This window comes from Prionailurus viverrinus, chromosome A2 (genome assembly GCF_022837055.1).
Source record: "Prionailurus viverrinus isolate Anna chromosome A2, UM_Priviv_1.0, whole genome shotgun sequence".
Classification (NCBI taxonomy): domain Eukaryota; kingdom Metazoa; phylum Chordata; class Mammalia; order Carnivora; family Felidae; genus Prionailurus; species Prionailurus viverrinus.
In genome coordinates, this window is record NC_062562.1 from 119,308,801 (window position 1) to 119,322,225 (window position 13,425).

A 13,425-nucleotide genomic window follows, 5' to 3' on the forward strand; every position below is an offset into this window, starting at 1 on the left:
TTCTAAGCTGTTATAACAAGCTCCCTTAAAGACCAAATCTAAAACAGGAAAAACACTAAAGAAATGACACAATCCTTTGGGTCATTTTGGATCATTTTGGCTTTGTAACACTTACCAATACCTTAATAATTAAGACAGCTTAGACAAAAATGCCATTTTGTCCTGGTATATTAGAAAAACAATCTGTCCATCCTTTCTCTTCCTTTCCTGGACAGACTATAAGAGTAAGTGAAAGAAAGTTATCCCCTTTATCCCCACACAACTGCCTCCTGTATGAAGCTGGAATGAATGCCTCTGTACCCCTCCTTCCCTACAAAGGAGAAATATAAGAATTTACCTTACATGATGATAATCTGCCACTTGAGGTTTTGCAGCTTGACACTCAGTTTCCACCAAGAGTCTAGGCATTTTTTGAGCAGACAGCCGAGATGCTGCGTCTTTGCCCGAGACCATATTATTTGCAAGAAGATCCCTCGCTTCTCCACAGACTTTTCCCAGAGAATGCCTTTCAGAATTGCTGTTGAATTACAAAGAAGTATTTATTGTATGAGGTGATTAATGATTCCTGGGAAAATTGCTATTTTCAGCGTGATTTAATTTCGTTTTACAAGTGCGTGCAGTAGGGGGAGGGTTAATAAGTTTCAGCAGCAGTTGCAGTGTCCCCAGAAATCCCTGGCACCCGTTCACACCATATAAAACGTACTTCACGCCAGGTTTGGCCTGACTTGGGAAGGCATGCATTTGTTTGCTCCTGAATTTTCTTGGGGAGAGGTGGAGGCCCTTCAGAGACTGGTGTCCATCACTCTCCTCTCAGATATGGTTTGTTCATAGGTAAAGAACTGATCACCCTTGCCTGTATCACACACAGGGCGGCAGCGGCATGAGGAGGAACAGCACTGCCCGCTGGCTAAGGGTTTGCCATTGACGGAGAAATGTGCTTAAGATTCCTCTGATAGTCCAAAGGTAGGTGAGCGCCCCCTCCCATCTCTGCTAAAATTATAACGCGAACCTAACATTGCACTCATGTAAGGCCAGGTGACAGTTACATTCTAGGGGTGGCATGTGTTGGTTTTCTGCATCTTGTTGTAGAATACTCCTTCAGTGACAACCAAGTCTAAATCCTCTTTACTGATTTGTAAATCAGCACATAAACACTGGTTATAGAGACAGCCCTGGGTTTTGATTTTCAGCCTTTGAATCTAGATCTTTAGGTTGGGCAGAAAGATCCAGGAGCATTTAAGAAAAGTGACCCTCGCTCAGAGTTGAGCTTTCTTCCAGCACTGAATACTCCCAGGTCTGCCTTGCTTGGGGTATATTTTGAGGGTGGCATTATGCTTTTTCTTTCCTCAGAAGAAACTTTGGAGGGTTTATTAGGAAAATTCAGTTTGTTTTGAAAGCTCTGGCTTCAGAAGGAAAGAGGTAAAGAAAGAAAGACAAAAACCCCGAAGCTGTAGTGAAGTGAACCTTAAAGACAGCCAAGAAACAAAAAAGCAATCTCAATTCTTTGCATAAACTATTTTTTTTCTATCTCCAGGGAAACAGGCAGATTAAGTGTGAAGGTGCAATAAATACCAAAGGGACCACTTCTTTCCAAGTGTGCTCAGAGTTCAGCCTGTAGAACAGCTGCAGAAACTCCTGGGCCCGAAGCACTGCGTGGTTTCACCTTTCATTGCAGGGAAGGACACGTTTCTATGCCTTACAGAGACTTGAAGCCTGAAAGCCTGGCCAAGTTTGGGAAGAAGAGGAGCCCTCTCAGAGCTCAAGAGCCTTCCTGCTCTTTGGAACTTTTCCCACCGTGGGTCAAACTTGACAAGAGTTCAGCTCAAGTTGAATACACTCACACAAAGTGACTGTGAGCAGTCAGAATCCAAGTGAATATAACTTGAGCCATCTACAAGATTTTTACACACAAGGGCAGACATCTCCATCCAGAGAACCTTTTTTTTTTTAATTAAAAGTAGGAAACATACAAATGTGTCTTAGAACTTTTAATGGTTTTTAAAACACAGTTTATTCTTAGCACATGGCTTTTTATATAGCCACACCACAATTTGTACAGTTGCACATGGGTCGAAATGCACTCCCCTCTCCCCCGAGATTGTGCCTCAGAATAAGACAACAATATCTCTACAACAATATTTTAAATAAATGCAAGGAAAGGAAACTAACATGTGTCACATCTACCATCAAGGTCTATACATTTTGAGAATTAAATAATCTTGTGAGGTCCACAATGTCTACTCGTTTATTCAGTTCAATACAAGCTTGTATGAGCTGCCTTAATGTGGAAGGGGGAGGTAGGGAAGGTGGGGGAAAGGATCTGTTTCCTTCTGCTTGCAACAAACATACAGGTATATGTCCCCAGTCAGCGTGGGCTATCCAGCTGACTTTACCCATCTCAAAAGTATTGGTTGCCAAGTGGTCCTCCTCAGGTACCCAATCCTGGCGGCCTTATTCAGGCCAGCCAGCATCCTGGCTATTGTCTGCTCTTAGTTGGCAACCAGCACACTCTCTTTGGGGGAGAATGTCTTCTTTTTTATTATCCTTTTTCGCCAAGCTGGGTTTTGTTTTGGGGTCTGTTATAGTCCAGACAGGTAGGAGTATGGGGAAAGGGGCAGAAGACAGGAGAAAAACAGGTGGGGGGATGAAACTGGTCTAGATCTCTGAAGGTTATATGGAGGAGGGAATGGGTGTTGAGGCGCCCTGGTGGGGGTGAGGATGCAGGTGCGGGCTCTGAGTTTGTGCTTTCCCTGGCGGGCCTGCTGAGGCCGAGGCCGAGTTGGAGGATCGCATCTTAGTGTTGGGCAATTTGTGATCTTTCTTCCACTTCATCCTCCGGTTCTGAAACCAGATCTTGACCTGGCGCTCGGACAAGCAGAGCGTGTGGGCGATCTCGATGCGGCGCCGCCGGGTCAGGTAGCGGTTAAAGTGGAACTCCTTCTCCAGCTCCAAGACCTGCTGTCGGGTGTATGCGGTTCGAGAGCGCTTGGGCTCCCCTCCGTTATAACTGGGGTTGACTGAAAGCCCATAACCCCGAAGGAGAATGCCAAGGAGGAGGGAGTGGAAGAGAGGGAAAGGAGGAGGAGAGAGAAGGTGGGGTGGGGAAGAGCAATTGGACATCATCATTATATAATAACCTGACACCAAGTTCACGCAAGATACATAAAACGGCAAAGAAAATGTTTCACAGGCTATTGACAACGGGAAACACCCGAGAGCCATAAAGAATGGTGCTGGGCATTGGGGCTGAAGAAAAGCTTCAAAGACACATGGCCTGAAGCCTCTGCCAGGGCAATTAAATTTATGGGGGCTATAATTACTGCCCTAACAGTTTGGCGTCTCGTAAATCTCTCGATAAAGGGACCCCGGGTACAAAAGGGTTCTCACGTTAGGATCAGGCGGCTGGCTGGCGCGCACACACCCACATCCCACTGTAGCTTGGGCCAGATGGGGGCTCCCCTCCAGAGGCCCCCTTTCCCTCGGCCTCTCCCCCTGACCCTCACCGCGACCCCCGAACCCCGACCCGGCCCCAGCCCACCCTCCCGCGCCTCCCCGGCGGCGCCACATACCGGCGCTGACATGGATCTTCTTCATCCAGGGGTACACCACGGGCTCCTTGCCTTTCAGGCCCGGCGGGCTCTTGTCGGCCAGGAGCAGCGGGCACGCGGGGGCGCTGCCCCCTGCCGGGACGCCCGGGGTGGCGGGAGCCGCCTCGCAACGCCGCGGGGGTGCGGGGGGCGCCGCGCGGTGCTGCGGGGGAGGTGGCGGCGGCGGCGGGGGCTGCCGCCCGGGCGGCAGGACGTGGCTCGCGTGCAGGCCGTGCGCAGGACCCTTGGCTCGCGCCGGGGGCTGCTCGGGCTGCGGCTGCCGCCCGGGGCTGGCGCCACCGCGGTAGCCATAGGGGTAGGCGGCTTCGGCGGCACCGTGCGCGGGGTAGAGCGCGGCAGCGGGGTAGGAGGGTTCGCGGGCGGCCCGTGGTGCGTAGTAGGTGGCGGGGGGCTCGCGGCTGTTGCCCGCGTGGGGGAGCTGGGGCTGCTGCGCCGGCAGGTGCTGGGCCGCGGGCGCTGGGGGCTGCTGGTAGCTGGGGCCCCCGCCTGGGCCGCCGTCTCCGCCGCCCGGGCCGCTGTGCTGCGCGTACTCCTCAAAGGGAGGGAACTTGGGCTCGATGTAGTTGGAGTTTATCAAAAACGAGCTCATGGTCATTAATTTGTGAAGTGCAAAAATACTAATTTTTCTCGCGTTGTCGTTTTTCTGGGCTCGCCGAGGCCCCTCCCCCTCCTGCCTCGCTTCCCATCCCCCCTTTCCTCAGCTCCCTTCCCCTCCCCCGCTGTCAAGCGCCCACCCCTCCCCTCCCCTCCCCCTCCCGCCGCCGCCAACGCCACCAAAGTTCGCGCCGCTCCTCCCCCCTCCCGCGCGCACGCGCGCGCGCGCTCGCCTCGGCCCCACGCGCGCCCCGCCTAGTACCCCCACGTGACCCGCTCCCGCCAATGGGCGCGCCGCGCGCGCGGACCCGGATCAGGAAGCGCGCGGGCGAGTGATGGATGCTGCTGTCCGGCCCCGGGCGGAGGGAGGGAGCTGGAGCTTTGGTCCCCCCCAGCCCCCCAACTTTGGGTCCTGCTGGCAATTCGGGCCCTGCCAGGGCTTCTGGTCCTCTCGGACGCCCGAGTCGGGCCCTTTTCGTACCCTACTCCTGGTCTAGGCCTCGGGGCAGCCGAGTGGCCGCGGCCCATCGCTGACCTCGGGCCCAGCCTAGCCTATCCTGGCGTCTTCTAGGGTTCGAGGCCGGCGGAGGGAAGGAATGGCGTGAGGACCAAGGAGATATCCTGATTTTAACCGTGGCCCCGGATTAAAACGAATAAGGCCAACAGATCCATATTTTCACCAGCTGATCCCCTTCCCCACAACGTGCTCGCCGAGTCCGCCCGAGATCCCCTGCTTTGAGAAGCCCGGCAGGAGCCGCAAAGGGTGGGTGGGTGAACAGCTGGGAGAAATCGGCCAGAGGAGCAAGGCCATTGCAATGTAACCGGGTGGGCATTTTTCATTTTTCCTTCCTTTTAGAGACAGAATCTGCTTGAATTTTTAGCTAAGAAAAATCAAAACCTTTCTGATAGCATCTCATTTTGATGGAGGTGTCGGTATGAGACTTAAACATGCTTGCATTTAGTAGGTGCGGCCGTGAGAGAGAAGATAGCCAAAGGGTGGCAATAGATAGCGACGCCTCCACAAAATCGAGCTTCGAAACCAGCAACTTCCTATTTCAGAACAATCCCCAAACAAAAACAAGCTAGGGACAGAATAGCTACCGTGCCCAGTCTGATCGCTGACGGGTCTTTTCCCCCGCTAAGAATTTTAGATTTTGTCTTTTGGACGCTGCTTCCTAAGGCTGTATCTGAGGCTAAAGTTACACCTACAGGACAGTCTATAATTTCTGAATTGCTGAAAATTAGCATATTAACGATATCAGTAGCTCTGGAAAGTGGGGGGGGGGGAGAGGACTGTTGCCTGCCATTTGGTAATTGAAATCTGATGGGTAAACTAATTACGCCATTATTAAGAAATAAATTACTTATTAATTCCACCTAATGTTGATCTTTGAAGTAAATACTGATGCCTTAACTCATAGTGTGTACTTTCCCTTTCTTTTCCTGAGTGACAGACACACCTGGCTCCTCTACTTTTCAGCCCAGATTAAAGCAGTGCAAAGTAGCACAGTCACCATTCTAAAAATACTTTCATATTGGCATGAAAAGCAAGGATTTTTCAGCTGGCGCACCTTAGTTGGTTTTTCAGAGAGCAGGATAAACAGCCTTCTCACAACTGAGTCTGAACCGCAGACAAGGAAAGTTATAGCCTAAGCCTGGAGATACTTCAAAAGGAATGTCAATTCTATCTTCATTTATATCGGTTACTCATATGAGTTACTAAATGCTGGAATATATCCATTTGATGGATAGTCATTTAATGCTTAGCCACATAAAGCCTATTATATGGGACTAATCTTTAAACTAATTTAGGAAAAGAGGTTAAAAAAGGGATCATGTTAGCTTTCCAACTGGAATCACCCTGAAGCGGTACAAAGAGGTTTCCCACATTGGATGTGTGTCTCTGAAGAGTGCTGTCCATCGACATGGGGCACCCTGAAATTTTTTGAAATGAAATCTGAGCCACAGACAGAAATCAATCTTTAGACATCCTCTCTAGAGTTGGGGGGAAATCTAGCCTGTGATACAGCTGCCTAAATCTGTATTTCTCAAAAGCAAGAAAAAATAATATAGACATATATACTATTTTATATGCACAGTATATACATATATGATATAATTTGCAGAACATGGCTTTCTAAGCTTCAGGGGGGAAAATGACAAGGAAAATTTGCCTTCCTCCTTATGTCGTCAGCCTTGAGTACTAGGGTCTTAACTATGTCTGTTTAGTATTATTTACAGACACTAAAACACAAAATTCATGTTGTTTAGCCTCAGAACCTTCTACCGAGTTTCTATTTTAAAGTATTAATGAGGCACAGGCACTGTTTTGTATATGGTTAACCTAAACGGGTTAACTGTGCCTGTGTTTTATGTGGTTCTATTACTTGAGGAAGATGGGCTTACACAGAATCCCCCAAGGCCTGTAACTTGTCTTTGTGGTTCCTATCATAAACACAAACGGAGCCAGGACCACCAAGTGTTATCTCACACACCGACATTTTGACATTTTACTGCAAGATTTATGGCTGTAATAAACAATCTCAGTACCTTTTCTGATCCTTCCACAATCTCTCTTTGCAAGCCATAGCATCGTTCCATTGAATCAAATAATCTTTTGAAAAACACTTTAAAAAGCACACACACAAAAACGTCTTGCCTTTACACAAGATCCAACACACCAGAGTAAAGCCAGGAAGAGTCTAACTCAATTAATAAATAAACTGAAGTTTACCAGCAGCATCTCGCCAGAGAAAAGATGGGATGCCCTGAAATCGAGCAGAGAGAGAGCATGCTAATCTTCTCACACCAACTGGCTCCAGTCCCTAGCAGGGTGAAAGCGTTATCCTTTTCTTGGGAAACTGGTGAGCACATTTGCTCATTTCCACGTGCAGAGATAACATATATTCCCAACAAAAGCTTTCTTAAAATCCCATTAAATGAAATAACTTTTCATCATGTCCTCGAATCCCAGATGGAAGAGGAGAGCGAAGGGAGTCTAAGGGAGAGGGAGGGCGAAAGGGAGGCAGCGTTTGCAGCCTAGTTTGAATCTGATTTGAATCATTTTGAATATATTTGGAACAGCCTTCCCTCTTGAATGCAACCCTGTCCCAAGTTTCAAAGTGACCGAACAGTGACACCGTGTGCATTTTGTTTCTTATTAATCTTACACATTGACAGTCTTTGTTAAATCACAAGGCGCGCCCTTCACCAGCCGACATTTTCATATTTGTTAGACGCGCTGACCTGAAGTTCACCTCGGCCTTGGACTTTGCGCTTCTAAAAGGTCTATACAGTGCCTTTTAGAGAGCAGGGTGCTTTGCCCAGGTCACTCCTTCTCAGGGAAACCAAGGGGGAAAAGCAAAGGAAATGTAAACGTTATGGAATGTATTGACTGTATTTGTCCTTTGTTCTTTAGAGCGAGAGTTCTCCAGACTGTTCTGTGTCTGGAGCGCATACGGGAATAGCTGAATTTCAAAATGCCTGATGGTGGTATTTGAGGGCTTCCCCAATACCTACACTAGGCATACGATTTTAGAGAAGCAATACTTAATCAGCCATTTGACCAAGTAATTGTTTAAGGGCAGTTTCCTTGTAGTAGTTTATAATAGTGGACACAACCCACACATCAGGATTGAAATTGATATCAGGATTAAACATGAATTTTAACCTGGATTGTGCAAGAGGCCTAAAGATAAAAATCCTCCAAATAAAAAAAGTAGGTACTCTAAAAGCAGTAACTTCTGCAGGTACTTTTTTTTTTTTTTTAAACTACAAAAACTGGCTAAGAGGTGTCTATGCTTCTTGAAGCTGACATGTTTCTAAGGTGTGGCATGCTTTTAACCAATAACACGATAGCAAGGTTTTCTTGAAGAGACACATAATTGTCTTGGTGAGTAATAGAGGGGGTTTCAGTTTTCTTCATTTCGCTAGCCCAGATGTGGTGAAGTGTTCATTGTTGTAACAGCAATCACCACAGTTGTTTCCTTCTATTTTCATCTGGCACACCCCCATTTGGCTTCAAGCTCTTGGCCAGAGTAAAAACTTTACACATTGCACAGTGGAAGCAATCTGATGACTTCCATGAAGTCAGTGCTTGGGAAATATTTACTTTGCCACTAAACGTACCTGGCACCAGGAAATCCAATCAACCAGAGTATATTGGGATGATCTCAAAAATCCCTGCAAGAGTCCACATTCTGAGTAGTTGAATTAACTTCTCTCTAAAGTTAAAAAGAACAACGTAGGAAAAAAAAGCGTTTTTCTCCTCTGTTTTCCTACACTGATTACTTGAAGTTCAGTAGATAGAAAAGGAAACTATGTCCCCACCCCCCAAAACAGATTCTAATGGCACCAATGGCTAATGTCCGGTGCATGAAAAATAAAATATTGTTTAGTTTTCCACTTGCAACTCACACATGAGGCATTGGTTCCAGTTGGCTTCCTTAACACACTATTCCCTTTCTTTTCGACCCTCTCACCCTTCCTCCTGAGCTTGCTTCCCCTCTCCTTAGCTTTTATTCCAAATGTATTTTTAAAGAGTCTTTTCTGGAGAATAGAAGTCCCTCACGGTGGTCTTAATGAAGTGGTCTGGCATTTATGGATTCCATTTTCCTGTCCAAATGGAATCTTCTTTACAGTTCAGTCATTCACCTACAGACGGTGGCATTTCTCTTACATTTCGTTCAGGGTTAACAACAAACGTAACGAAAAATTTCCAACAACAAGAACATGTTCACGGTGCCCATAAGCATTTCCTCGCTGGTGGAAGGTGGAAGAATCCTGCCCTTCGAGGAGCATTTCCACTTCTTTCCTCCCCTTCCCAGCTCTGAGAACTCTTTGCGACTAGTGGGTGGCGGTTTCCCAAAAAACATTCTGTGTTTGAAAACTGCAAAGAATACATTTTGCAAGGAGTGCCTGTGCTTGCCCTTGTCCTCACACACTTTCGGGACCATTGTATGAATGAAAAAGAAAAAGAGGCTGGCCAATCAAAATAAAAATTTTCAAATAAAGGAAGTTTCCTGTGCCGTTCTCTTGCCTTTGAAGGTATGGTGAAACATTGGAGACTTGCTACATTATTTCTTAAAGATCCACTGATGAGTTCTGAGCTTTTTAATTTTGTGACAAACCCACAAACAGCCTCCTGGTTCCCCAACATCTGAGGTGTCGGTGCTTCAGTCATCTATGCCTATTTACCTGCTGCTATTCCCTCAGAATGGGAGCGATAATTCAAGATGAAATACAGCACGTATTACTCTTGAAAAGAGGAATTTTCTATCCTTTCCTCCGTAATTGAGGTCATTCAACCACTAGGGTTCACCTGGAGTCCATACCATGATACACGCGTCACTCCGAGCCATTTTATCTTTTGTGCTGATAGTCAAGATCGCGGCTCTAACATTGACATCAAACTCTGTCTGGGCAGATGACTAAGAGTGCTGCACAACATAAACTTTTGACCCTCAACTTTTTGACCCGCAGTTGCAACGCACTAACCACAAAGATACACAAAGCTGTGCCTCTTCTTTCAGGGGGCAGGGTTCCCCCCTCCCAGGACACCCTGCTTCTGCCGGTACCTTTTGGATTAAGAGGGTGGATTGGATATTTTTGTGTTTGTCACTGTATTCCCTGTCAAATCAGCCTCCTACCTCTTCTTGTCAGCACTTAAATAGGAGTGAGATTGTTTTTAAAATCACTCATCATCACATTTACAGGGAAAATTTGGAACAGGACGGTGGAACCTTGAGAAAAGTGAAAGAAAATAGAGGATGGGGAGAAAGCAGGCAGTGGGAGCCGGAGGCATTTTTCCCCCCTTTATTTAAAAATAAAGACGCAGCCCTAATTGTTGGGAGAGCTGGCCCAGGCAGGCGAGTTGACTGTGAACTTGTACTAAAGCGTGCTCTGCTGGCGATTCCTAGGGTGTGCAGATTTATCTTCTCTGCATTTACTTAACCCGGCAGTGAACTGCACGAGCGTCATTTGTTAGGCGATGACAGACTTCACCTCCAGCAAGGGCTGCTTCACAAAATCGCAATAATTACCCAATAACCTTCATAACAAATATTATTATTGAAAAGACTGGTTTGTGGGGAGGGGACCTGGTGGAAGGACAGCTTCCTTTGTGAAAAAACACCAAACAAAACAGACCTAGGCATATCTTCACTTCTGGGGGTTAGAATGGCCAGCACTGTGGGTCCCCTCTCCTATGTGGGTGGGAACCTAGGCTGACCCCCTCAGCCCCGTCTGGAAGCCCCGTTTATGGTTCTGTCATTGACTAGAAAGAAATTCTGCCTTAGAAGCCAAAGGGATGGAACCCACAACATTCTGCACTCTCCATGGTAGAAGAACCTCGGGACAGACTCTGGAGCTAAGGCAGGGGAGAGGCTTCGAAGGGCAACTTTTAAGCTAAAAGGATTGTTTTCCTCTTTAATAGCCCATCTTTCAGGATGTAATTTGCTCCCCCCTCACTAATTGTTTGGCTATAATACTCTTCACATCTCAACAAATGAACACGACTCTGTTTCTGGTAGAAAATTCTGTCTGTCTTGCTCTCCCAGAGCCGCCAACAACGAAGCAGGGGAAAGAGCTGGAGAGAAGGAACCTCGGCATAATGTTGTGAAATCAGACCATGGAAACCCTTACAAACCCCTAAGTAAGTGTGACCAGAAGCTTCCTATTATATTTATAGTTCAGGAAATATTGTCTCTTCAGCTTGTAGAAACAAACGAGGCCCTGCACATACCGAACACCTTCTCCTCTTACAAGATGAGGAGCACAGACAGACATTTCTGCCACCGGCTAAGGCTGGATGTCTTCATAAAGACCTTAATGACAGAGATTTTTTTTTTCTTCTAAGTAAGTTCCTCTGCAAAAACAACTCCAAAGAATGTACAAGAAGAAATGCCTTACCTACAAAATGAGCAGGTAACAAGCCATCCTCTTTATTATGCTTCCTATGAAAATAGGAAGAAAAAAAATTCTCCAATAACACTCACATAGGTCTGATTGGATGCTGTATGTTTTTAAAGTCATTTAACTCCATGTGAGTTAACCTGCTCTCTTAGAAACTCTGAAGTTTTATAAAGATTACAACAGACAGAAATAAGCAAGCTGGCCATATTTATAGGCTGTATTTTTTTTTAACTCAGGGGAAAGATTGTCTATATTGGGTAATGCTGGATATCGGTCCAATAGCCTTTCTGCTCATCCCCACACCCCAGGGTGAGATGTGGCCACGGAGGTGGTGTGGGCGCTTCCTCCAGGCAAGCTACTCAAATGAACCTGCGAGAAGTCCTATCACTCTTTTCTGCTACTAATTTTAGTCACCAAGAAATCACTCAACCAAGATCACCAAATGAGTAACTAAAATAAAACCTTAACCCAATATTTTCCAAGAAAGAACCCAAAACTCAGAGCAGCAAAACAGAAACTCCAGAATTCTCAGAGACACACAAAATAACAAAAGAGAACGCAAATAGAGTTCACATTCTAGTTCCCACTAAGATGCGGACACTGAGCGCTGCAATGCCAGTCTTTTCACAGGTCATGCAAGATGACTTCAGGGATTTGCCTTGCCACTGGTTCGGAGAAGTGGGACTTGTGGGAGGGTTTTGATTTTTCAGAAAAACTTCCCAGGTTTGCTTTTGGGCCTCTGACTTTGGGGACAACTGTTGGACTTATGTTGAGTGTCTGCACAATAAAGTTTGTTGAAATTCCAAAACTGCACTTGAAATCTTTTCACTTTTTAAGCCCTTAGCAAATATCTTTAGCAATTAGCACTTGAGAAAACTATCCAGCGCCTAAAGAGACAGAAGGTCCTAATTTTTTGTTTGTTTGTTTCATTTCTGAGTTGGAGAATTTGGCTTAATTCTTCCAGGGAATGGGGGAAATCTGCAAGATCCCTTGTGGGTATCCATCCAGAGAAAGACCCCAGGACAGGCCACAGCATCCCCAGTCACTTTGTCACTGAAGAATGTCAGGGTTTGGGGCCAGAGGGGGTGGTGGCTGAGGCCAAGTTGGAATTGTACCCAGGAAAAATTTACTTCACCTTACTTCATGGTGGTGCAATATTGGGAACTGTTTTGGAAATCATAGATTATGTAAATTTCCTGGGATCAAACAGAAAGAGCAGCTAACAAAAGAAAGGCGGAAATCTCCTACTGACAAACGACCAATTTCTTCCCTAAACTACCCTTTATGATGTGTCAGGAAAAACAACCTAATGGCTCTGGGGACTTTTAAGTTGGGCATTGAAGACACCTCCACTTCCCCTCAAACTTTAGGGCACAGTTTGGAAGAGAGAGTTTGTCTGTATGTTGAGGGGGAGTAAATTTCTCTAATCTTTAGTGTTATCTAGGGGGATCCCTAAGTTGCCTTTTGAGCGTCCTGTGCCTGCATGTTTTAATTCTACAAAGGAGGAGAGGAAAAGGAAAGGAGAGAGCGAGAAGAAAGGGAAGGCGGAAGAAAAGAAAGCGCTTTAACTCCTTTCATTTAGCCTGGGGATTCAAAGACTAAAGTTAAATCCGGCCATAAAGTTTATTGCTTCAGACTCACAGGCGGGTGAGAACAGTCCCACCGAAATAAAAAGAACGTGCAGGCAAACAAGGTTCAGGGCCTGGTCCCGGGTGCGGGGGAGGGGGTGGTGAGCCCTTCCCCCCCCCCACCCCCACCCCCAGGTGGGGACCCGCGGTCCCCGGCGTCCTGGGCTCGGCCTGGCAACCCAGGGGCCCAGCCTGGAGGTGCGGCCGGCGCCTCGCCGGCCTCTGCCACCCTCCGGCTCTCCCGAGCCAGCCTGAAACTCGGCCCCGAAGGCAGCCGCCTCAATTCAGTGCTGCCAAATGACCCCGGCCCGCGAAGACATATTGCCACAGCCCCGTAAGGAATCCCGCCAGAGTCCGCCTCGGCCCAGCCCGGGCCTTTCTTTCAAACTCCAAGCACTCCCCAGCGCAGCGCGGCCCTTGGCGCCCGCGGCCGGCGCCCCACTGTCTCCCAGCCCCCACCCTAGGGCTCCGCTACCCCCCGAAGAGGCAGCCCCGCCAGCCCCGGAACGGGGGGCGGCCACGCCAAGTCCCCCCACACAGGCCCATTCGCACACAAAAAATCATCTTTTGCGCCGGCGAGAGCAGCGGAAGTCATTAACATTCGCAGTGGTGCAGCAATTAAAGTTAGGCCTGGGGACGCGGCGGCCACAGGCGCTTTTCACCGGGGTGCCTCCGCAGAGCTG

At 47.5% G+C, this 13,425-nt stretch overlaps 1 protein-coding gene across 1 annotated transcript; it reads right to left on the reverse strand.

Moving 5' to 3' along the window:
* Positions 1 to 2,573: 2,573 nt before the first annotated feature.
* Positions 2,574 to 4,269, reverse strand: HOXA4 (homeobox A4). The gene is made up of 2 exons (XM_047850340.1): positions 3,570 to 4,269; positions 2,574 to 3,017 (listed from the first exon to the last, which is right to left on the reverse strand). Exons 1-2 carry the CDS (start codon positions 4,201 to 4,203, stop codon positions 2,671 to 2,673), a joined length of 981 nt encoding a protein of 326 aa, XP_047706296.1. The 5' UTR covers positions 4,204 to 4,269; the 3' UTR covers positions 2,574 to 2,670.
* Positions 4,270 to 13,425: the final 9,156 nt, after the last annotated feature.

Coding starts and splice junctions, on each gene's coding strand:
- HOXA4 (XM_047850340.1), bottom strand. CDS start 4,203: ATGACCATGAGCTCGTTTTTGATAAACTCCAACTACATCGAGCCCAAG. Junction 3,018..3,569: donor GAAGATCCATGTCAGCGCCG/GTATGTGGCGCC, acceptor ATGGGCTTTCAG/TCAACCCCAGTTATAACGGA.